This window comes from Thalassophryne amazonica, chromosome 6 (assembly GCF_902500255.1).
Source record: "Thalassophryne amazonica chromosome 6, fThaAma1.1, whole genome shotgun sequence".
Lineage (NCBI taxonomy): Eukaryota > Metazoa > Chordata > Actinopteri > Batrachoidiformes > Batrachoididae > Thalassophryne > Thalassophryne amazonica.
Window position 1 is genome coordinate 17,551,972 of NC_047108.1, and position 26,256 is coordinate 17,578,227.

Here is a 26,256-nt window from a genome sequence, read left to right on the forward strand (position 1 = left end):
GCGCCGTCCTTCACTTTGCCAAGACAGCTGACTATTTATGTTGTACACGAATTATTGCACATGAGGGGGAATAAATTTGTTTCTTGGAACCGCTTCCTGGTTCTTTAGCGCTAGGCCATTGTCAGATGCTGGTTCGGTTCTCTGACCCGCGTCAGCACATAACATAGTTAATTTAGAATATGTGTGCCAAATTCCATGCTTTTATCACAAAATTAACCATTTTTATGGAAATTTTAGCTAAGCTGCAACACTACATGGACCCGCTGACTACTGGATAGTTATGATACAAATAATGAATCTTTATGAGTTCAATGGTATGAATATTTTATGAGGTGAAAGCTGGAACATACCATTCAACGAGGCAAAGCAGAGTTGAATGGTTTGTTCCAGCTTTCATTGAATTAAATATTTGTTCCATTGAAAGAATGTAAAAACATTCATCATTTGTTTTATATAACAGCTAAAATAGATACTTGTCATTTTATATTATATTAATTTACAAACAACCGAAAAGGGACTTACATTTTGGGAGATCCTCAGTGCAGCAAAAAAAATAACATCAGAAATTAATTCAGTTTTGGTGCGTCATTGCTGCTTTGACATCAACAATCCGACACAAACTTTAAACAGGAGTCCAAAAATAATTCTGATGATGAAGTGCATCAAATCATCGTCCGTCAGAAAAACAAACTCTGCCATGTTTGTTTTAAAGCTAAGCGCCGCTCGGAGTGCAAACTGCGCAGTGCACACTCACACAAGTGGGAAGGCGCTTGTGTGCACGTGTACTACCAAAAAAAAAAATATGACTGTGTATTTCCTCTCCTCTGCAGCAAAAAGGTCTTATCAGACGGCTTACATCGCAGTGAATTTGTTTGGTGTGTGTGTGCATATGTATGTGCACGCACGTGTGTATGTGCGTGCGTGCGCACGCACACACAGAGTGCAATGGTACCAAATGTATGGTACCAAATTGCACTCTAAATGCAACGCAACACAAATGGGACGAATAATCCATGTCACGTGACATACAAAGCACCAATCAAATGACAAGGATCCACTCAACCATTTTATAAAAGAGACTGTTAGGCCCCAAAACACCCCTGGAGCAAGTTCACTGTGGCTCAAAGGAGGTTCACCAGAAGAATGCAGCCGGCGCATTAGCACCACCATCTGACCTGCCAGTCAAACACATGGCACTGGAGCTGCTGGCAAAGCATCAGAATCAGAAAGTCACAAGACTCATCAAGTGCCCGCCCTGTTTGTTGGGGGAAGGAGCCTTTGGACTCATTTCTAAAGTTAGAACTGGTTGTCGGACGCATCAATAAACCGTAACAGGATATGACTGACAAAGATCCAGGGAAAGGACTCGAAGGGATTTGGACAGGTTGAAGGTCAACAGCACAGCGCCTGGCTGGTGTGCAGACCTGAACCTGGAGCTCCAGAAACCAATAAAAGCCATGCTGAAAACCTAATCGAGACTGCCAACCTGGTTGCTGAAGTAGAGCTGGTAGGCGTAGTTGACCAATCGGCTCCTGAATCTCAGTGTCAGCTGACCTTCTAGAAACCTGATGGCACTGTTGATGAAAGTTGCAGGAACAGCCACAAGCAGCCACTTGGACAGCTGCAGCACAAACGCCTGCGGGTCCTTCTGAACGATGGATTTGACGATGATGCCTGGAAAACAAGAGGCATTAACATGAGGGACAATTAATAATGATAATTTTTTTTTTTTTTTACACTGGCCAGTATGCACTCTAACAAGTGCTCTTTCCCTTTAACAGTGAGACTTTAAAAGGCAAATGTTAATCTTAACATGCACGCGCACAGACAGCAGACTGACCATCGAGTGATGCCACGTAAATGGACAAGAAGGTTCTGGACATCAGAGTGAGGGAGTGCAGAGCAAGCAGGCCAACCTCTGGACACAGCAACCGTGGAAACAACAGCTTCAGCAGACGGGACAGTCTGAGGAAAAACTCCCTGTTCACTGCCGGAGACCTGAGCACAGACAAAAAACAAGACGGGAGCATCTCAGCCCTCCCATACATCCTGAGTAATTCTTCCTGCACAGGTGGTGGAAAACAGCATGTTCAAACATCTCCTCATCATCAGGGATGTATTTGTCTCACAGCTAACTGCAAACACAAGTCTGTGTTTGGACATTTTATACCACGTGCAACAAAGATTTATTAAAACTGGATTATGTAACAAAGTGAGACAACTGTCAGGTGTCTCCATTTATGACATTTGCCAAGTCTGTCTGGAGTGTACATCCCTTTATCTGCTCATAACCACTTAAAAGTCACCGTTAATTCTACCCGGTTCTTATTGTAAACGTGACCCTTACAAAATACAAAGTCAAACTATTCCTCAAATTTAATTTATTTAAAGTCACGTTGAAAAACAGGCCTGGGTTCCCCAGAGATGCAGCCCACACAGGGGCTCCATTTTGTGAGAGACCCCAAACAAAGCAAACAAGTAGTTTATATAAAAGAAAATGTAGGCGGTAGAGTGGGTGGGTTTTATTACCACAACACCTAACTTTATTGGCTTGCGTAGACAGAGGGGAAACCCCGCCCCTCATCTTCAGCCTGCAGTTATCCAGTACCTGGTGGAACCTAACTCCTTTGTTTGCTGGACTTTCTGTTCAGATAAAACCAGTTGAGACCAGTTGACAAGTATACTCAAACAAATAACTAAAACATAACCATTTAAGCATAGCAAATAATTGATACAGGAAAAAATAAAACAAATAAACACAGATATATCTAACACCGCAGTCGTGCACTAAGATTGACACAGCTATTACTGTAACACCATGACAATAAATAAACTAGAGGTTGACCGATTATAGATCGGGCTGATTATCGGTACCGATATTCAGCATCTTTGTGGATATCGGCATCGGCCATTAATAACAGCCGATATGACAATTTAATTTTGCGGCACTGAATGTAGTGACTCACTGGTTGCCAATTACCATATTCACGTGTACCATTTTTAAAAAAGAAACTGCCAGTAAGCAACTTTAGTGTGCCGTGAGGCCACAGCGCTGTGTACAGCAGCTCAGTCTTCTCTCTGCTGCAGCTACATCTGAAATTAGCATCTCTGTCTTTCACTCATTTTCAAATGAAAACAAAAGTTAATAGTTTTCATGGAACTGTTTGCAAACTGTACATACCATTCATAGCAGACTTTAGTGCTAAACACTCGTTAAAGCAGTGAAGAACTTCATCTTATCTTCAGCCCACAGCCTCACTCAGTGAAACAGGAAAGCGCAAAAAATTATGATTCAGAAAGTTTTTCATCCAAATTCTATCCTTAAAGGTGCAATTACACATAACGACGACAAGTCACGAATGCCACGAAGTATACATTCTTGGCTGCTGATCACGAATGTGATGATTCGGGGCAGAGGCGTCAGGTGTCCTCAGGAACTACTGCAACCTGTTACCATGCATTACGATTAATGGCATGTGTTGCTGGAGAATTATCAGGAACCATTACGCACGGTCAAGAATAAGTTTCCGCATTGTTGCGCAGGGCATCGTTAAGTTCTGTCACGTTGTGAATGAGGTGAATTGTCTCCACACACACACCCATATTCATCCATCAGCTGCTGAACAATTCAGATCGCTCCAGTTTCCTCCACAGAAGAACTTTGTGACTGCATGTTTAGTTGGGCTCTCTGCCATGGAGTGGCACAGAGAGGAGGAGGAGACAGACAGCCAGATGTGTGACTCCACGCGGTTCTCGTCTCACTCATTTTCCCAAACATCAGGCACATGCAGCAGGTGGAACACCTGCAGGAGCATGCTGAGGACCATTGGAACAAAACTTTTAGCCGACTTGGCATCACTGTACTCCTTCAGCATACTGCAGCAATGAAACTGAATGCGGTGCAGCAGGGTTTAATTGTGCGCACGACAGAGAAGAACGCTGTCACGCTCTGTTAAGGATCACCACTCATCAAGACGGATCAACACGCTCAGTTGCGACCTCCACAACATGAGGTGAAAGGAGAGTGGTGCGTGACATTCATGGAAGATTTTTTGACAGCCAAAAACATGCTCCACGAAAATCACAAATATCACGCACTAACATGCACTATTAAGACACCTATTCAGATGCGTTGTCATGTTAAGAATGTCAGGAATGTGCCAAGAATGACGCAAATATGACAGTCGTAATGCATATTGCCTATGTGTAAACGCACCATAAAGAGCAGGTTTGACAATGAAATCAGTCCAGGTCCAGTGTCATAGACCGAACCGTCCCACTAAAAATCGGTACCCCGGATGACGCGGTTCACGGATGAACACCTCATTTCTGCTTCTAACTGCATATCAGTCATCATCTATCTCAGCGACAGATACCTGAAGCTTTAGTACAACGATTTCCACATAAATTCAACATTATTTAATCATAAAAGGAAGGAGAAGCGATCAGAGCTAGATGGCTAAACAAGCTGCTAGCTGATGCATTCACTGCGCATCGGACATTTCAAGCGTCACGGAATTTCATCTAGTTTCTGCTTAAAACGTCCTCGTTCTGCTTAAAACTGACTTTAGAATGATTTACGAGGTTTTACCTTTATCATCTGATGGTTAACAATCCCATTAATCCATTTGATTGCTTTGGATGAAGAGACTTCGTCTCAGACGTGCTGCTGTGGTCCAAAATGACGCATGCTCAGATGCAAAACGCAGATCGATTTTTAGGGGCGGACCGCTCGGTCTGCGACACCGGCTCTTATTCAAATAACAATTATTAAAGGGGTTATATTGTTCAAAAACAAAAAAGTAATGCAATCCCACTCAAAAATGTTGAAAAAAAATAAAAAGCTGTCAAGATGACAGAAAAATTCTGCCTCACTGGATTAAAGCTACTGTGTGTTTAAGTTTACATTTGGGTTATCCTCACAAAGTCAGATTTATGAGATGGTATGAAGCATTTTGATGAACAAACTAAATGCCATCAAAATGAGAAGAATAAATTCATAAACATCTCATCATGGGCTATCTTGCATATGGTTCAAAAAGAACAATATAAATATGTTTTTTGTTGTTTTCACATAAGAGTAAAATTCTCATTACAGTAATGTGGCCATTATTGACTTTGGGTTTACTGAAATACAAATTTTAATATTTAAAATGAATAAAAGAAAAAGCTTAAATCACTGTTCGAGTCCACAAGGAACTTAGATAATGAAGGAATTTTCAAGGCGGGACATGACTGGCTGTGACACGCGAGATGGCTATCAGGCAAGCAGCTCAATTTTTATCTCTCCAGATAAAAGATAGTTTACTCGTCTGAGAGCCTACATGACCTTTTATTTCTCAGTACCAATAATGAGAAGTTTTTAAGATAAGATAAACTTTACTGATCCCACAGCAGGTAAACTCACTTGTTGCAGCAGCAAAAGTTGTAGAGTAGTAAAAAAAATATTTACATTAAAGAAAGGTGACTACAGTATATTGCAATGTTTGCTGGTGGGTCTCAGTCTCCTCAGCAGGTGAAGATGACTTTGGCCCTTCTTGTACAGGACATCTGTAGAGCTGTGGTCTTATACACCTCTCTGCAGCTTCTCTCCCCCTGCCATCCCCTTATTACCCTATCCCCGTAGAGACGGTGCCTGCTCCCAGACCACCAATAACTAGCAAAAATCTATTTAAGCATAAAAATTCAAAAAGAAAAAATAATATAGCACCTTCAATTGCACCACAGACTAAAACAGTTAAATGTGGTCTATTAAACATTAGGTCTCTTTCTTCTAAGTCCCTGTTGGTAAATGATATAATAATTGATCAACGTATTGATTTATTCTGCCTTACAGAAACCTGGTTACAGCAGGATGAATATGTTAGTTTAAATGAGTCAACACCCCCCGAGTCACACTAACTGTCAGAATGCTCGTAGCACGGGCCGGGGCGGAGGATTAGCAGCAATCTTCCAATCCAGCTTATTAATTAATCAAAACCTAGACAGAGCTTTAATTCATTTGAAAGCTTGTCTCTTAGTCTTGTCCATCCAAATTGGAAGTCCCAAAAACCAGTTTTATTTGTTATTATCTATCGTCCACCTGGTCGTTACTGTGAGTTTCTCTGTGAATTTTCAGACCTTTTGTCTGACTTAGTGCTTAGCTCAGATAAGATAATTATAGTGGGCGATTTTAACATCCACACAGATGCTGAGAATGACAGCCTCAACACTGCATTTAATCTATTATTAGACTCTATCGGCTTTGCTCAAAAAGTAAATGAGTCCACCCACCACTTTAATCATATTTTGGATCTTGTTCTGACTTATGGTATGGAAATAGAGGACTTAACAGTATTCCCTGAAAACTCCCTTCTGTCTGATCATTTTTTAATAACATTTACATTTACCCTGATGGACTACCCTGCAGTGGGGAATAAGTTTCATTACACTAGAAGTCTTTCAGAAAGCGCTGTAACTAGGTTTAAGGATACGATTCCTTCTTTATGTTCTCTAATGTCATATACCAACACAGAGCAGAGTAGCTACCTAAACTCTGTAAGGGAGCTAGAGTATCTCGTCAATAGTTTTACATCCTCATTGAAGACAACTTTGGATGCTGTAGCTCCTCTGAAAAGAGAGCTTTAAATCAGAAGTGTCTGACTCCGTGGTATAACTCACAAACTCGTAGCTTAAAGCAGATAACCCGTAAGTTGGAGAGGAAATGGCGTCTCCACTAATTTAGAAGATCTTCACTTAGCCTGGGAAAAAGAGTTTGTTGCTCTATAAGAAAGCCCTCCGTGAAGCTAGGACATCTTTCTACTCATCACTAATTGAAGAAAATAAGAAACCCCAGGTTTCTTTTCAGCACTGTAGCCAGGCTGACAAAGAGTCAGAGCTCTATTGAGCTGAGTATTCCATTAACTTTAACTAGTGATGACTTCATGACTTTCTTTGCTAACAAAATTTGACTATTAGAGAAAAAATTACTCATAACCATCCCAAAGATGTATCGTTATCTTTGGCTGCTTTCAGTGATGCCGGTATTTGGTTAGACTCTTTCTCTCCGATTGTTCTGTCTGAGTTATTTTCATTAGTTACTTCATCCAAACCATCAACATGCTTATTAGACCCCATTCCTGCCAGGCTGCTCAAGGAAGTCCTACCATTATTTAATGCTTCAATCTTAAATATGATCAATCTATCTTTGTTAGTTGGTTATGTACCACAGGCCTTTAAGGTGGCAGTAATTAAACCATTACTTAAAAAGCCATCACTTGACCCAGCTATCTTAGCTAATTATAGGCCAATCTCCAACCTTCCTTTTCTCTCAAAGATTCTTGAGAGGGTAGTTGTAAAACAGCTAACTGATCACCTGCAGAGGAATGGTCTATTTGAAGAGTTTCAGTCAGGTTTTAGAATTCATCATAGTACAGAAACAGCATTAGTGAAGGTTACAAATGATCTTCTTATGGCTTCGGACAGTGGACTTATCTCTGTGCTTGTTCTGTTGGACCTCAGTGCTGCTTTTGATACTGTTGACCATAAATCTTATTACAGAGATTAGAGCATGTCATAGGTATTAAAGGCACTGCGCTGCGGTGGTTTGAATCATATTTGTCTAATAGATTACAGTTTGCTCATGTAAATGGGGAATCTTCTTCACAGACTAAAGTTAATTATGGAGTTCCACAAGGTTCTGTGCTAGGACCAATTTTATTCACTTTATACATGCTTCCCTTGGGCAGTATTATTAGACGGTATTGCTTAAATTTTCATTGTTACGCAGATGATACCCAGCTTTATCTATCCATGAAGCCAGAGGATACACACCAATTAGCTAAACTGCAGGATTGTCTTACAGACATAAAGACATGGATGACCTCTAATTTCCTGCTTTTAAACTCAGATAAAACTGAAGTTATTGTACTTGGCCCCACAAATCTTAGAAGCATGGTGTCTAACCAGATCGTTACTCTGGATGGCATTTCCCTGATCTCTAGTAATACTGTGAGAAATCTTGGAGTTATTTTTGATCAGGATATGTCATTCAAAGCGCATATTAAACAAATATGTAGGACTGCCTTTTTGCATTTTACGCAATATCTCTAAAATCAGAAAGGTCTTGTCTCAGAGTGATGCTGAAAAACTAATTCATGCATTTATTTCCTCTAGGCTGGACTATTGTAATTCATTATTATCAGGTTGTCCTAAAAGTTCCCTAAAAGCCTTCAGTTGGTTCAGAATGCTGCAGCTAGAGTACTGACGGGGACTAGCAGGAGAGAGCATATCTCACCCGTGTTGGCCTCTCTTCATTGGCTTCCTGTTAATTCTAGAATAGAATTTAAAATTCTTCTTCTTACTTATAAGGTTTTGAATAATCAGGTCCATCCTATCTTAGGGACCTCGTAGTACCATATTACCCCATTAGAGCGCTTCGCTCTCAGACTGCGGGCTTACTTGTAGTTCCTAGGGTTTGTAAGAGTAGAATGGGAGGCAGAGCCTTCAGCTTTCAGGCTCCTCTCCTGTGGAACCAGCTCCCAATTCAGATCAGGGAGACAGATACCCTCTCTACTTTTAAGATTAGGCTTAAAACTTTCCTTTTCGCTAAGGCTTATAGTTAGGGCTGGATCGGGTGACCCTGGACCATCCCTTGGTTATGTTGCTTTAGACGTAGACTGTGGGGGGGTTCCCATGATGCACTGTTTCTTTCTTTTTTTGCTCCGTATGCATCACTCTGCATTTAATTATTAGTGATCGATCTCTGCCCCCCTTCTCGGCATGTCTTTTTCCTGGTTCTTTCCCTCAGCCCCAACCAGTCTCAGCAGAAGACTGCCCCTCCCTGAGCCTGGTTCTGCTGGAGGTTTCTTCCTGTTAAAAGGGAGTTTTTCCTTCCCACTGTGGCCAAGTGCTTGCTCATAGGGGGTCGTTTTGACCGTTGGGGTTTTTCATGGTTATTGTATGGCCTTGCCTTGCAATATGGAGCGCCTTGGGGCAACTGTTTGTTGTGATTTGGCGCTATATAAGAAAAAAGTTGATTGATTGATCTGTGTTGTGTGTCTAGTCCGGTTTGTTGTTAAGGTGAACACCCAGGTATTTGTACTTCTCCACAATCTCTATCTCTAAGCCCTGAATGTTCACTGGCACAATGTGACGAGCCTTCCTTTTGAAGTCGATCACCCGTCCTTTCCCTTGCTTGATGCACACAGGTGGTTCCATTCACACCAGGCCACAAACTTGGTGATGTCCTCCCTGTACTCCAGATCGTTCCCCTCAGACACAAGTCCAACAATGGCTGTGTCATCCCAATGTTCTGGAGGTGACAAGTGTCCACGTTATAGCTGAAGTCTGATGCGTACAGTGTGAAAAGTAAGGGAGAGAGCACTGTACCTTGCGGGGCCCCTGTGCTGCACACTACCACATCAGACACACAGGCGCGAAGCCTCACATACTGCGGTCTGTTGGTGAGGTAGTCAGTCGATGGTCCTTGCAGCAAGGTGGCAGTCTACTCCAGCTCCTTCCAGCTTCCCCCGAGAAGTGATGGCTGAATTGTGTTCAAAGCACTGGAGAAGTCAAAGAACATGACTCTTGCAATGCTCCCATTGCTCTCCAGATGTGACAGTGACCTGTGCAACAGGTAGATGACGGCGTCTTCCACAGCGATGCCAGGTTGATACGTGAACTCCAGGGGGTCCATCTTGCTGTTTACCGGGTGTCTGAGGTGGGTGAGAATAATCCTCTCCAAGGCCTTCATCATGTGAGAGGTTAAAGCCAGTGACCTGAAGTGGTTAGCCTCATTAGGGTGCGCAGTCTTAGGAACTGGAACCACACATGATGTTTTCCACAGGAGTGGAACTTTCTCCAGCCTGAGGCTCAGGTTGTAAATGTACGTAAGAACTCCACAGAGTTGATCCGCACAGTCCTTAAGTAGTCTGGAGTTGATGCCATCAGGGCCAGGTGCTTTCCTCACCTGAACAGTTGTTGTTTGAGAGGCGGGGTGGGGCTTCAAGTGAGTGAGGTCAATGGTGAAGTATGTGGAATTTGGGGGGGGGGGGGGGGAGCACGGTGTGGGGGAGTTACGATTAATGACCCGGGTGTCAGGGGTGTTGCTATAGGGGGGAGTGGTGGGGCAACGTAGTCAGGTCCAGGCTCTGGTGGACGGGGGAGGGAGAAGTGGCACTGACAAATCTGTTACATTATAATGTTAAAAAAAAACAATTCAGCTCATTTGCCCAGTCCTGGTCTCCAGATACTGAGCCCATCCCGTTGTCCTTAGAGTGGCCTGAGATGGTTTTCAGACCACTCCACACTTCTCTGACGTTTCTTCATGCAACATGCTCCTCCAGTGTCCTGTAGCTTTCTTTGCCTCTCCTTATACCCCTCTTCAGCTCCTTATGCCCCTTTCTCAGCTCCTCCTTGTCTCCAGATCTAAAAACCCTCTTCTTCACATTGAGCAGGCCCTTTAATTCAGAGGTAACACAGGGTTTATTGTTGGGGGTTAACACCGTACCGTCCTGGCAGACACGGCCTTTTCCACACAGAAACTATTATAGTCTGTGATGCAGGTAGTCAGGTTGTCGATGTCGCTACCGTGAGGTTCACAAAGCACACCCCAGTCTGTGGTGTCAAAGCAGTCCCTCTGTGACAAGCTGGTCTCTTCAGTCCAGTTCCTTACATACTTTTTGGTGGGAGGCTTAACATTTAAAAAAAATGAAATATTTAAATTTTATTAATATTTAAGGTCTAAATATAAACACTAAGTTTCGCTCGGCCTCATGGTGCCTGCACAGAGGGCAAAAAAGTTCAAGGTCACTCAGACTCCACAACAGCATTATCATCACCGAAACAACAGACGGCCTGTCGCTGTAGATAGACTCACTGTCTGTACTCAGAAATGAACTTATTAAAAAGCAACATGTACATAAATAACATGAATATTTGTGTCCTGACATAACATGATATCTGTCTTAAAAGCTTTTTTGAATAGAACTGAGTTACCTGTTCTACTCACGGATAACAGAGTTGAATTTTAGCCATGTCATTGTATATTTCATGTCCCTTTAGTTAAGGTGCAGTAAGTTGCGTTTGTGCTGTGTGTACGTTGTCACCATTAATTTTCATACAGCAATTTGTGACCTTCATGAAACTTAAGTGAATGATAAAAGGTGACACCAGGTCAGCAGGTGAGTGGGTTGTGATCTATAAGACTGTGTGTGTGTGTGTTCACATGTTTGCTATGCACAGACAGCCACAGTAATTAAGCAATTGACACCAAACTTGCTATGGGGAGCACCAAGGGGGAGGTCACTGGGGCTCTTAAGCTCCTTTCACACCGGGGCTGCTCCCAGTTGCTTCCTGTGGTGTCATGACGACGCAGGAATTTCTGCAGACAGACTGTGCACTCTGACTTCTCTTCTACTTGTTGTTATGCTGAGCTGCAGGGCTGCGCTCTGAGTTCTGTTATAATTTATCTTTCCTCCTTTGACCGTGAGATGAGCGCATGAACAAACCGTCCTTGAGCAAATGTGGAGATGTCTGGAGTTCTACTTGATGTTGATATGTCTCTGGCAATCAGTCTGTGTGGAGGACTTTTATGGATTTTATTTAAACACATTTGTGAGAGAAGCTGTAGCTGTTTCACAGTGCCTCTTCACCAGACAGCTCCACACAGAAAGGAGCAGCAGCTGCAATCAGCATTTTTTTTTTCCCTGTGGTTTTTTTTTTTTTTTTTTTTTTAGTTTTTACTGCATTGAGTACATGGTATAAAAACAATCCTCTGTGATTTAAAATTCCATATCGGTTGACCCCTAAGATAAAGAAACCAATAAATAACCCTGGAGGTGAGGACTTGAGTCAGAGTGGGTCATTGACGCAGTGTGCTACCTTCTACTGCTCTTCTTCTTCTTCACACCATCATTCACTAAAGTGTGCGATGAGGACGTATTAGCCACACCCCCAGGAACATTAGACCCACCCAGCTGTTTACTTCTTGCACTTCTCTGGAAAAAAAAAAAACAATAAAATACTAATAAATATCAGTGAGACTCGATGACATCTGAATCAAATTTCTGATGAGTTTTCATTGAACTGGAAAGTTGATTCACTTCACAGTTAATGAAGAAATAAAAATCTTCTGATATGAGTTTCTCTTATTGAAACTCTTTGCAAGAAGCATTTGATTTTGGCTAAAATCAATCACAGCAATTCATCCATCTATCTTTTGATTTTATTGTTGCTCTTATTTATATTCCCCAGTCTAGTTTTAGTTTATTTAATCCCCAGGACCTTTTGAAAAAGTGTCATTCCATATGAAATCATCCAAAATAAGGGAAGTCCCAGTTCTATAGTTTTAGAATTGCCTGGTTTTGATATATTTTGTAGCTCATGTTAAGAGAGGAAGAATGGTCTTAGCGGTAGCTCAACATTATGGAAAAATTCCATTCATATGATTAATAACCACCTTTGCATGAACCTAAGTTAGCCCATGCATGGGCATAGCTTATGTGTAGCTAGCTACACGTTAGTTATTGTGCTTTGTTTATTCAGTGATACAGACATTGTTTATAATGTAGCAATGTATGTGTATAAATGCTGGATGGATTTCAGAATGGCTATAGACTGTCATATATTTCCGGTACATTTATGTACATTTTCATGTACATTTTGATTAAGCTGAAAACTGGAGATTACCAATAAAGAGGGCACTTGTTTTCCCATCAGGCCTCTTTGTTAGATGTTGGTACCAGGTTTAATTTGAAGTTCCAATGAAGACCTTTCATTTGAGACCAACAAAACAAAAATCAAAAGATGCCCGCATGCCCAAAAGGGGGTGCCAAAGGAACATTTTGTCCAACATTTTGTCCAAATTCCATTTTTTTATTAATTAATGGCGTGGCCCCCAGGGGGTTAATTTCTTCAACTGTACATTTTACATAAACTTTAAGACAGAAAAAATAAATTCTAAAAATATCAAGTTAATATCTTTTCTAGTTTTTGATTTATGGCCAAGTAATCATGATCACAAACAGAATACAGAGGGTTAACACGGACACGCCCCCTTTTTCGAACCTCCATAGAATCTAAATGAAACAAGATATTGAGCTGCCACCAAGACCATTCTTCTCTCAACACTGGCTACAAAATATATCAGGCAACCAGGCAATTCTAAAACCATAAAACTGGGACCTTCGGTGATTTCATATGAACTGACCCAAAATAATCTTGTATCATGTCATGTGGAAGCATATATGGTATGACAGAAAAGAATCCTTGAATCTTCTCATTCTGCTTCACTTGCTATGACCTGGAGAGGGTAGCATGTGTTGTCAGTCCATCACAGCGCAAACACAGAAGTGAGCAACAACCATGTGATATAACCAGGCATCGTTCATATTGCCATCCAGTAGATGGCAGTGTATGACCCATCTACTGGATGGCAGTGTGAATGGCGTCCGGTTATATCACACGGCTGTAGAGTTGAATCACAACTTAAACAGTTTTCAGTTTTGCAAATGCCTTTTTTTAGCAAATAAAAAAAAACTACATATTTGACAAATACACATTTATTTGTAAAAATGCTTTTTACATATAATGAATCAACCAATCAGTGATCTGAGGCTCATAATGCATTTTGGCATCTGCGTGTTATTGTTCAAAACTTCAGAATTAGTGCATTATTTTAAAATTAGAAGATATGTGTTATATCTTCACTTTGTAAAAAATAGTATTCTATCCGGCTTATTTTTTTTCAGGACATCTGCCTCACGGCTGAACCGTTGTACGCTGTGAATGGAAATGACTCTTCCTTACAGCTGTAGGCAGGGAGCACAAAGACAGAAACAATGACTCATTGGTTATGTTTGTGATTGTCTTTGATTCTAATCAAAAGCGTTGGCAATGCTTAAACTCAAAACCGGCTTGTCAGTAGCTGAGAGTGTACCGGAGACAATACTGGAAGTTAGCGGTTGGGCTAACTAAATGTTTCTGGCTAAATGTTTTTGTGGTTTATTTGTTCAGCGTTATTAACTTTTCAGTTAGCTGATTAGCGGCAATCGAAGCTAACTTTTTGGTTAGATGTGCCCACCACTGAGTATGTCACATGATTTGAGAACATCACATAGATCAGTGAAATTAGCTAAGACGCTGATGAGATCAGAATCAGTGAAGTGGTTTATCGACACCCCGCTCACCTGGATCCTCCTCCAAATGAAAGGTGAAAGTTTCTTGACAGCATAGGCGGTGAGAAGCAGCACCGCCAACCTTCTGACCCGAGAGCTCCGCCTCAGTGAACAAGGCAACTTCTCATAGGCCAGCTGCATCCTGAAAGACGGACAGGTTGGACCAACCAGGTGCCCCAATAACAACAGCTGCCAACACACTCCTGGAGACAGTCCAAGAACTGAGTCTGATTCCGGTACTGTCCACTGAGTCTGTGGCCTTCAGCGTCGTCAGAGAGACATCATGATGTTTGAGTCAGATCCCGAGACAAGGAACACCTGCAGGGGAAAAATAATAATTAAAATTCAAACTCCTAAAGTAAAACCTTGGCCTCCCATCAGTGATTAAAGTAGGACTTTTCAGCAAAATTCGATTAATTCATTGATTTGCTGTACCCGCTTAATCCAATTAAGGATCACAGGTTAAGCCTATACAATTTTTTTTTTGATCCACATCCCAGACGCTGCACATTTCAGTACCAAAACAAAGCTACCTCTCTGTACAGATTTAAGGATAATAGCGCTCAAACAGCCAATACTTCTGCCACAACCAAACAACGCTCGATGAAAGAGTAATGGCAGTGGATGAAAAGGGGAGAGCAGAAATGGAAATGTGTATGTGCTTCAATATGTATCACGACCTGACGCACGTCACGATATATAATTACATCACTTTTCCAAATAATTACGTTGAAGGCAGTGAATGTTTTAATTTCTAATTTTAAAGAAACAAATTATTCTGAACTGTAAAGTGTAATCCTTCATGTTATTCATTTCTTACTCCTACATTTTATAAATAAGATATTCCTTTATTGTCCTACAATGGGGAAATTTGCATTGTTGCAGCAGCAAGTGACAACAGTGTATAAAAAGGTAAAGAAAAATGTATCACGTGTCAGACACAATTAAGACAGTGAGCTCACATCATACTGAACATACTAGAACAGTTATTGCACACAGTAATTAATTAAATTAAAAAGTCAGAAAAACAGTTCAGTGTGCTGTGTAATTCCTGGAACAGTGCCAAGTGTTCAATCTGACAGCAGCAGGAATAAAGAACCTCCAGTGCCTCTCCTTCTCACGCTCACGCACACACACACACACACACACACACACACTGGGTGAAGCAACCTGTTACTCAAAGGAACTGTTCAGTGCTGTCCGTGGACCCTGCATAGGGAGGTACACATTGCTCAACATGGATGGTATCTTAGCAATCATCCTCCTCTCTCCCACCACCTGCTCTGGATCAAGCTGGCACCCCAGGACAGCACTGGCTTTTATGTTCAGTCTCCTTCTGTCTGCAGCAGAGATGCTGCTGCCCCAACAAACTACACCACAGAAAATGTCGATGGCATTACAGCACTGTAAGATGCCTTCAGGTGTCCCCCTGAACTCCAACAGACCAGAGTCTCATCAGCAGGTCCGGCCTGCTCTGGCCCTTCTTATAGAGTGCAGCTGTACTGTCTGACCAGTCCAGTGTATTGTTCAAGTGAACATCAAGTTATCTGTAAGATGACACCACCTCAATGTCCTTTCCCGGATGTTCACTGGTGCCAGAGGAGAGTGCTTAATCCTGCAGACATTTATAATTCTTTAGCAAGAGGTCAATATTTCGTTCATGTTTTTCATGGTATCACGACACTAATTAAAAAAAATAATAATCAAAAACAAAACAATAACAACAATTCTATACAGAATTCTATACAGATTTCACAATATAATTATCACAATTTATCGTTACACTCCTAACAGATACAGAGCTGGCACAGCAGAAAATTTCTAATTTCATTCAGATTAGTGAAACACAGAAGCTAGTTTTGCTATGTTGAAGAAAACAACACCTTTTCGATATAAAAAGGTGAGTTCAGGTTTTGGAGCAAGCAACAGTGCTGTGTTTTTGCAGCATCCACTCGCTTGTGAAACCACACCCTCAGTCCTTACTAATGCTGTGTTTACACATAGGCAGGACGTGTTACGAATGTCATATTTGCGTCATTCTTGACACATTCCTGACATTCTTAACATGACTTATCGCATCTGAATAGGTTCCTTAATAGTGCGTGTTGGTGCGTGATATTTGTGATTTTCGTGGAGCATGTTTTTGGCTGTCAAAAAAATCTTCCATGAATGTCATGCACCACGTCGTGGAGGTCGCAACTGAGCGTGTTGATCCATCTTGATTAGTGGTGATCCTTAATAAAGCGTGACAACGTTCTTCTCTGACGTGCGCACAATTAAACCGTGCTGCCCCGCATTCAGTTTCATTGCTGCAGTATGCTGAAGAAGGACAGTGACGCCAAGTCGGCTAAAAGTTTAGTTCCAATGCTCATCAGCGCGCTCCTGCAGGTGTTCCACCTACTGCTGCTGCAGTGCCTGATGTTTGGCAAAACGAGCAAGACGAGAGCCACGTGGAGCCACACATCTGGCTCTCTCCATCTCTTCCTCCTCTCTGCGCCACTCCATGGCACAGAGCCCAATTAAGCATGCAGTCACAAAGTTCTTCTGCTGTGGATTATTCTAGATTTTGAGGAGCAAACTGGAACAATCACCGGCCAAGAATGTATACTTTATGGCATTCGTGACTTGTCATCATTATGTGTAAACGCAGCATAACCAAAGCAGCCAGCCGCTGTCATGTGACCATGTTTATATTCATCATGTGATAAAATACTTTTAAAGATCCAACAGAAAACTAATAACCAACATGAGTGATGAAAGTGAGGTCTGAAAGAACAAACAAACAAAAAAAAGCTAAACTTTTTTGTTGAAGATATTTGTGTGTGGTGAACCTGGGCTACGTAATTTAGCAAAAATCTACATGCTCTGCAATGCACTGTGGCACGATGTGGGAGCAAAATTCTAAGAACAAGTTCATGTCAAAACCCCAAAAAATTAAAACTAAAACTCAGAGAAATATGTCCAAATATTTGATAAAATCTTAGTATTCATACCTCATCAACACACTTGACAACATCTGCAGTGGGCATGTGAATCTCATCACTAACAATGATTCGATACGCAGCTTGATACACTACCAGCGATACGATACATAACAATACGATTCACCCGTTCCCGAGTCGATGCGATTTGATAAGTATTTGATGGCAATTCAATTCCTCAAATGCTATAAGATGCGATTGAATATGATGCATTGAAATTATAACAAAAATTTAAATAGAAAATAAGAAGCTGCAATTCAGTATGGTACTATGGTATTGTTCTTATGATTCTACTAGAGGCAGCAGGGTTCTCACCAGCATTCTAACAGCGTAACGGACTGTTACGCTGTTATAATAAAAAATTACTTCAGTTGGGCCGTTATGTTGTTTTTGAGGGTGTGCAACGGGAAAATAATCATTTCTTTATGTTGATTGTGTATCTGCTGGTTCTGATTTAGAAGCAGCGTGTCCACAATTTATTCATCAACCTACTTCAAAGCCATTTAAAGATGTCAGTTGTGATTCACCTTTTCTGCTGATTCAAGTCGCGATCTCTCGCTTCTCTGGTTCCTAAACCAAATACGAACCTTTCCACCTTTACTTGGCTCTCTGCCGAGTAAAGGTGGAAAGACAGATCATTACGCAATCAATAACGTCAAAGTGAATTGCCATTTTAAATCAAATGACACCTCTTTCCAAACTTTGTAAAACAGACAAACTGCAAGTGACCAAAACTGTTTTCCCCCCAAAATGAGACGTCCTCCGTTCCGTCGGGGAGAACTTATCCTGGTGTCACAGTCTCAGCACTCCAGTCTGAGCACAGCCGCGCTGCAGCACTCCAAGCTCAAGTATAGTAGGGGAGACAGGGCCAAAGTAACATTTTACATTTATATCCCTCTGAAACAGTTGATAGATGTATTTTATAACTTAAAAACAGGACCAATGCTAACACTTTAGCATGTCTATGGCGTTTTCAATGTTAAAGTTAGCATTAAGCTGTTCACATCAGCACGTTAGTGTTAGAGAAAGAGACAAAAAGAACCTAATGAAACAAAACAAAACAGAAAAGATAAAACCATCTAACAATTAAAATAAATAAATACATATAGAAATAAATAAGTGTTTCCTGTGAACACCTAGTAACTCTTACACCTCCACTTCATCCCTGTTTTATTGAAGTTTAATGACAATTTGTTTCAGTCAAACCATATTTTCAATTTGTTAATTTCTTCAGTGATTTCCTCCAGAACTATCTGCCAAGCTAGAAAACTGCTGCATCCTAGTAAGAGCAGAATACTACTGGAATGAATTTGAATAGGGAAAGTTGGTTTTATTTTCTCACTAAATGGATGCTGCACTCACTGCAGTTTATTGTCTGGAATAGACCCCAGATTACATTTCAGAGCTTCTGGAATTCAACATTTTCGTGCAGGTGGTGTTGGGGGTAATTTTGGGTTTCAGCTTTCTTTTGTTTTTCACCACCTTTCATTCCTTAATATGTCAATCGTGAGTCACTCCTCTGTCTGTTCACACAGCTCAAACGATGTGCGGCTCTTTGCCGAGTCAAGTTACAATGATACAGTCAGTCAGAATTAATAAATTTAAAGCGAAACGCTGTTTAAATCAAATGACAGCTCTTTCCAAACATTGTAATACAAACAAACATGCAATCAATCAAATGTTTTTTCCTCCCAAAATGAGCGTCCTGCACTTATGTGCAGCAGCAGCTGAGCTCAGCTCAGAGGTAGTGGAGAGACATTCATGCCAAAATGGCTGAAAGGAAATGCTTTTGACAAAAACTACAGATTTTATTTATTTTTATTTAGGTCCAGAGATCAAGGATCTAGTGACCAATTTAAAATGTTGACATAGAAAACCTGTAAGCCTACTTTTAGTACTAGAAAATTCACAAGGGAAGGTATCGAGAAGAGAATCGGATCGCTAAGTAGAATCGATAATGGCATCGATATCAATAAAATCTTATAGGGAGCAAGTGTTTTTCTTGGAATGCTGTGTTCTTTTTGAGCCATTGCATATGCCCCTTTTTATGTCCAAATAACTCAATTTTAGTTTCATCAGTCCACAGCACCTTATTCCAAAATGAAGCTGGCTTGTCCAATGTGCTTGAGCATACCTGAAGCGACTCTGTTTGTACGCAGAAAAGGCTTCCTCTGCATTACAGCATCTCTTTGTGCAAAGTGTGCTGCATAGTTGAACAATGTACAGAGGCACTATCTGCAGCAAGATCATGTTGTAGGTCTTTGGAGCAGGTCTGTGGGCTGACTATGACTGTTCTCACCCATCCTTCATTTCAGCTTATCTGAGATTTTCTTGGCCTGCCACTTCGGGCCCTTAACTAGTACAGTGCCTGTGGTCTTCCATTTCCTCACTATGTCCTCACCGTGGAAACTGACAGCTGAAATCTCTGAGATAGCTTTTTGTATCCTTCCCCTAAACCATGTTGAACAATCTTTGTTTTCAGGTCATCTGAAAGTTGTTTAGAGGCCTCCCATGTTGCCACTCATTAGAAGAGATGCAAAGAGGGGAAACATTTGCAATGTGTTCCAATAATTAGTGCTAAATGTATTAAAATCAATAAAATGACAAGGGTGCCCAAATTTATGCACCTGCCTAATCCTATTTAAATAATTATTGCACACATTCTGTAAATACTAAAAACAGCGTCTTTGTCTGATATATGATATATTTTACTGAAACTTCTGATCCAGACAACCAATGATTTATAAGGGAAAATCATGAAAATTATCAGGGGTGCACAAACTTTTGCATACAACTGTACTTTGCTGTGAAGTTTGGTGGTGATTGAAGCGTTTGCATGCAAATTTTTACGATCCACAACGCCAATCTCAAGACGGTGGAAATGACGAAATAGCCGGTTTTTCGCACTGGTGATAATAATTAGGTATGACAAAGTACCATCATTTTTGAAATGGAAACAGTGAGACACCGGTCACAGCTTTTCCCTTAAGCACACATACGAAATTACCAAGATCTGCCGACCTTCAAATGCTCATACCTTTCTTCATATGTGACATAGATTCAATATTTAAAGATCATTTTGAAGGTCTCTATAGGCCAAGGGTGCCCAAATTCGATCCTCGAGAACTACCTTCCGTGACACTCTTAGTTGTCTCCCTGCCTCCAACACCTGAATCCAATGAAAGACTAGTTAGCAGGCTTTTAATGAGCCTTCATTGGATTCAGGTGTGTCGGACCAGGGAGACAACTAAGATCTTGAGGACCAAACTGGGCACCCCTGCTATAGGCTCTTTCCAACCACACATTTCTGTTTACAATTCCTTAAACTTCAATTTTTTTAATCACATACCTAACTAATGAAAAAAATGGCTTTATCAGGCACTTTCTTCACAGTTTCCATCAGAGTTTTTATCTATTCGTCAACACAGCAGATTTATCAATGTATCTTCTTGTACTTATTTTTTCACTGTTTTATTTGTAAAATAATTAATCCTGGAGCGGTTTGTGGTCTATTAAGTAACGAAAGCTTCACTGCTGCTCTTGTTTAATTAATAAAGCGGAAGTGTCGATAAATACCCAGAACACACAAACGACGTGTTTATAACTTATTCTACTTAAAAACACGTTTATAAAAGATACAACGTCGTCACCTGTAAGTTTACATCCAGTGATGTGGAAAAAAAAATCGTTAAAATCCGATTAGATCGATTTAAAAGCGGCAGCGATGGTTAGCAGTACCGTTAGCCTGTAACTGTAAAGTAGCAGCCTGCTATCAGCCTGCATTTTCAAAAACATTTAAAAGACGGCACTGAACACAGATCATTTTAATGTCCATTAAATTAACACTGACATAAGAAGAAACTTTGAAAGCGTGTGTGACCTAAAGCAAGCGACGCTAAAGCTAACGTCGCAGAGAACTTTGTAGTGGCTCCAAATCTCGACATGAAACAAGCTAAAAACGAGTCATTTTACCGTCCAAAGTCGGAACAGGACCCCTGACTCCCTCCAAACAGGGTTATCGGGTTTCAAAAAGCGGTTTCTGTTGTTCGAAACTCGCCAGGCGGCACCAAAAGTTCAGCAACATGTTTACCTCGAGAGCGCGGGCCGCGTCCGAACACCGAGTGCATCCCTCCTTCCCCACTCCGACATCCTTACTTCTCCAAGACCGCCCTCATCCACTGGACTAACTCTCAGAAGCACTCACAGTGACAACTACATCTGTGTTTGTGTGATATTTAATTACTTTCCGTCCTTACCAAGTGTGAATGTTGGCAGTATGACTGGTAAAGGGAGAGAGCTGGCTGATGTGAAGGAGAGGAGAAAGGTTGACATATTGTGTGTGCAAGAGAGTAGAAGGGAAGTAAGGGCAGGAACAAATGGTGTTGTGGTCATTTTAAAGGAAGAGTATGTTCAGAGTAGTGATGGGATGACGATACGTCAAGGAGTGTATTGACACACTACACAAACTGTGTCGACACTGTATTGACACTGTGTTGGTCGCTCAATAGCGACCCCTGCAGTAGTTATAAAATCATAGTTTGAAGGGTGACATCTGCTGGATTGTTTTGAGAATTACCTTGGGCGAGTGCCCTGACAAATGTTGCATTAATTCGTGACTGATGTGGTTTGTTCTTTAAAAATAATAATAATAAAAAAAAGTCATATGTATTATTGTGTCTTCTTAATGTAATAATAGTCCTACAGATGCACACATAATGGTTATGAAAGCCCTTATGTAGACTATATGTAGATTTGTGTTATCATTCCTCAAACTATATTTGGATAAAATGTGATGGGAAAAGTGAGAAAGGCATGTGCTTCTGCAACTGGTGCTTATGTTGCTGTAATTTGTAAATTAGAATAGAGGGGATAGGAGACGGTGATTGTGCAACTTTCAACAATTTTTATTCCAAAAAAAGAATAATTTCAACAATGCTGGACTTTAATCAGCTCCTCTTCTGCCTCACCACCTCTCCAGCTTTGGAGAAGACCCGCTCGTAAGGCACTGATGTTGCTGGCATCGCCAAATATTTTTTGCCATTCTCTGTAAATTGGGATAGACTGCGACTCGTGTCGCCCAGTATTTGAGCCGGTCTTCTCCTCTGGAGGTGGGCATATGTTGGGTCAAACCTTTGTAGTAAAGCCCTGAAGGCTTTGCTCTCCACTATTTTGAACGGTTGTGCATCTTCCACAACATAGTCCACCAGTGCCTCATCCAAACCAGCTTGTCTGCCTTTAGTGGAAATACAGTCTGACATGCTGAGCTATTTTGTTTATGAGTATGTTTTAATCTTAGATAAAGAATAAAATAGAGCTTACATGGCCTGATTCCTGCTCCAGGAGCAGAAACAGAAGCAGCAGCCATTGATGTCTCGGGATGTTTGGACCTCAGGTGTCGCAGCATTGAAGATGTATTGTTGCTGGACCTCAACTCTTGAGCACAAATCAAGCACTTGACCTTTTTGGGGCTTATTAGATCAAAGTGCTCCCAAGCAATTGATCGTGCTCTTTTTGGAATTGGCTCCTCCATGTCCCTTCATCACCACTACTCACTCTCACACACACTCACCTTTCTCACACCTTTCACTTCCAAAAAAATCACAGCTCTTCAGTCACTCAGCTCAGTCTCTGATCTACCTATAATATATAGTCTAACCTATAACCTATGTTGATGTACTGTGTGAATAAATGTTGTATATGAATGAATGCCTGTTGTGTGTGGTGTGTGTCTGTCTATGTTAGATGCTATGTGTATGTAGCTAACTATACTAAATTACCTCTAAACTAGACCTAAATATAAACTAATGCTTTCCTTGGCTCTAGCAATCTCCTCCTCTCAAAAACCCGCGGGTTGAGCTGCGATTCAGATCTCATTTAAATACTCGAAACGCCCACATTATTCGAATTTTCCGCGAAGCTCGACACGTGGTGTGACGTAACGAGGCCTCGCTCGCAGTGGTCACGTGATGGGGGCGTGCTCGAAACGCTGCTCACTGACACTTCTGGTTCAAAAAGCTCGATGCAGTGTCGAGCAGACTGACTCGAGCTTAACATCACTAGCTGCAAACGCAACATCAGCCTGTGAAATAGTTCATCGCCAGTCCTCTATTTAAAATATGATCTCATCATTGCATAATTTCATGTGCTCAATTTGTGTGTCGAGTTAAGATGTTCATGAGAAGAGTTTAAAATTTGCTTAAAACCCTGTTTGTGTAAATGCTAAACTGAGTTGGTTTGTAAAATAGAGCAAATTTGTCTGTAATAAAAGTCAGAGTTAAAATTTGAACATCTTAACTCGACACATGAAAGACGTGCTGGCGGATTGCAGCGTCGGCTCGCAGCCGACGCAACGCTCCGCCACAGGAAAAACACCTCTGTTGGAAGCCTTAAGGACGAGTTGGAACATGCCCAGCTGTTAAACAATTTCTCATATACTCACTCCACTGAAAGCCATCAAAAGCCGCCTGGATTTTACAAATGGTTATCAACACGGAGGTGTTTGTCCTGTGCCGCCGCACCGCGCCGGCTACGTCCCGATGCGCGGACCCGTCCACACGTCTTTCATTAAAAAAATCTCCTTTAACAGTGGAATATCCGGATAAAATGCTGAAACCGACTTCTTCTGAAACTTCTCTGTTCTCTCACGACGTCCTGGATCAATAGAGCCTGAAATGTGGAGGTTTTCAGCTTGAAACAGGCTGACGACGGCGCCTGAGAGCGCTGCACGACGTCTCGCACCGTGGGAAGTCCTTAAAGCGACAGTATCACCTCAAAATCTCTCATCAGCCGTTAAAATTTTCACTGAAAACCAGCTTAATTTTTCGAACCGTGTCCACTTCGATGTGTCTCACAGGTTTAGAAAAAATTTTGATCAAACAAAGCGCCAGTCTCTCAGCAACTTCTCAGACAAAGGAATTCCGACGAGGGGCTGGACGACTCCTCCCACAAGGAGTGCTCACAGGCGAATGACGTCACCGACAGACGTGGAAAAACTCACGCATGCGCACGAGGGTTCAAGCATGTCTGACGTAAAAACATATGAATGAAATCCATATAGTTTTTGAAAAAAATAAAAGGACCTATACTTTATTGACAGACCTCGTACGTCTTCAATGCTGCGTGACCTGAGGTCCAAACATCCCGAGACATCAATGGCTGCTGCTTCTGTTTCTGCTCCTGGAGCAGGAATCAGGCCATGTAAGCTCTATTTTATTCTTTATCTAAGATTAAAACATACTCATAAACAAAAATAGCTCAGCATGTCAGACTGTATTTCCATTAAAGGCAGACAAGCTGGTTTGGATGAGGCACTGGTGGATTATGTTGTGGAAGATGCACAACCGTTCAAAATAGTGGAGAGCAAAGCCTTCAGGGCTTTACTACAAAGGTTTGACCCAACATATGCCCACCTCCAGAGGAGAAGACCGGCTCAAATACTGGGGGACACGAGTCGCAGTCTATCCCAATTTACAGAGAATGGCAAAAAATATTTGTCGATGCCAGCAACATCAGTGCCTTACGAGCGGGTCTTCTCCAAAGCTGGAGAGGTGGTGAGGCAGAAGAGGAGCTGATTAAAGTCCAGCATTGTTGAAATTATTCTTTTTTTTTAATAAAAATTGTTGAAAGTTGCACAATCACCGTCTCCTATCCCCTCTATTCTAATTTACAAATTACAGCAACATAAGCACCAGTTGCAGAAGCACATGCCTTTCTCACTTTTCCCATCACATTTTATCCAAATATAGTTTGAGGAATGATAACACAAATCTACATATAGTCTACAATAAAGGCTTTCATAACCATTATGTGTGCATCTGTAGGGACTATTTATTACATTAAGAAGACACAGTAATACATATGACTTTTTTTATATTATTATTATTTTTCAAGAACAAACCACATCAGTCATGAATTAATGCAACATTTGTCAGGGCACTCGCTCAAGGTAATTCTCAAAACAATCCAGCAGATGTCACCCTTCAAACTGTATCAAACGCGTCGAAGCAGTGTGTCGATTTTCAGCCAATTGTGTTGCAGTGGCTCATTGGTTCATGGGGCTTCGAAATTGCCATCACTGTTTGCAGCACGTTAGCTTTTCCATCTTATTTTCATTTTATTTACCTGCAATGATTTTATAACTACTGCAGGGGTCACTATTGAGCGACCAACACAGTGTCAATACAGTGTCAATACAGTGTCGACACAGTTTGTGTAGTGTGTCAATACACTCCTTGAGGTATCATCATCCCATCACTACGGCGCAGTCGAACGACACGTGACCGACACAGTTCCTGTATCGGTCACGTGATTTTGTCTTAAAGCGATACACGCACCAATACGGGGTTTCAGTCTTGTGTGCTCGGCACAGTGTTGACGCACCAGTGTTGTTCATTCCATCACTAACGGACAGGATTAGGAATGAACATATCAGAAGGACAGCTCAGATGGGATGGTTTGGAGACAATGTCCGAGAGGCGAGATTGAGATGGTTTGGACATGTGCAGAGGAGGGATGCAGAGTATATAGGGAGAAGGATGCTGAGGATGGAGCCAGCGGGCAGGAGGAGAAGAGGAGAGGAGAAGAGGGGAGTTTCCCATTTTAATAAAGCCAACAAAAAGTTAACAAACCATTGTAGAACTCAAAATAACCAAGATTTGGACCCAACTGAACAATACAGAAACTCAAGAAAACTGACGTCATGATAATTAACAGAAGCTGCTTAAAAAGGGGTGGAGTACCCAAACCTTAACTCAAGAGGGGACATATCAAACAAAACTACTAATTTAACAAGAAAGGTAAAAACCAAAAATAAAACAAAAGATAACTTTAACTTAACAGAAACTCAAAGTGAGGTAAAGCAAATTAAATATCTAAATTAACCAAAATTAAACTGAAGTTTCCCCCTCAGTCCATTTTGACTTGGTAGGCCTCCAAAGTTATAAACTGGCTGCCAGCCCTTTCAGCCGTCCTTTTTCCCAAGCAGCTCCTCAAACAGAGAAAACAAGTGTAAGTACAATTCAGACAAATATTAACTAAAGTGTGCACCCAATAGAAAATATGTCTCCAAAATATATTATGTAATAATGAAGTTAATTAAAAAAAAGGACTAACACTGTATG

At 41.3% G+C, this 26,256-nt stretch overlaps 1 protein-coding gene across 3 annotated transcripts in view; it reads right to left on the reverse strand.

Moving 5' to 3' along the window:
* The window catches only part of abcd1 (ATP-binding cassette, sub-family D (ALD), member 1), a 57,088-nt gene extending 35,785 nt beyond the window's left edge, over positions 1–21,303 (reverse strand). Inside the window, exons 1-5 of one of the 3 annotated variants that reach the window (XM_034171827.1) lie at positions 21,228–21,303; positions 14,169–14,474; positions 11,863–11,978; positions 1,841–1,998; positions 1,487–1,674 (exon numbers count right to left, since the gene is read on the reverse strand). In XM_034171827.1, coding sequence (XP_034027718.1) covers positions 1,487–1,674; positions 1,841–1,998; positions 11,863–11,978; positions 14,169–14,297 — 591 coding nt within the window. In that variant the 5' untranslated portion in view covers positions 14,298–14,474; positions 21,228–21,303. Of the gene's footprint in view, positions 1–1,486; positions 1,675–1,840; positions 1,999–11,862; positions 11,979–14,168; positions 14,475–21,109 lie in introns of all 3 variants that reach the window. The other 2 variants (XM_034171826.1, XM_034171828.1) reach the window with 2 other exon arrangements.
* Positions 21,304–26,256: the final 4,953 nt, after the last annotated feature.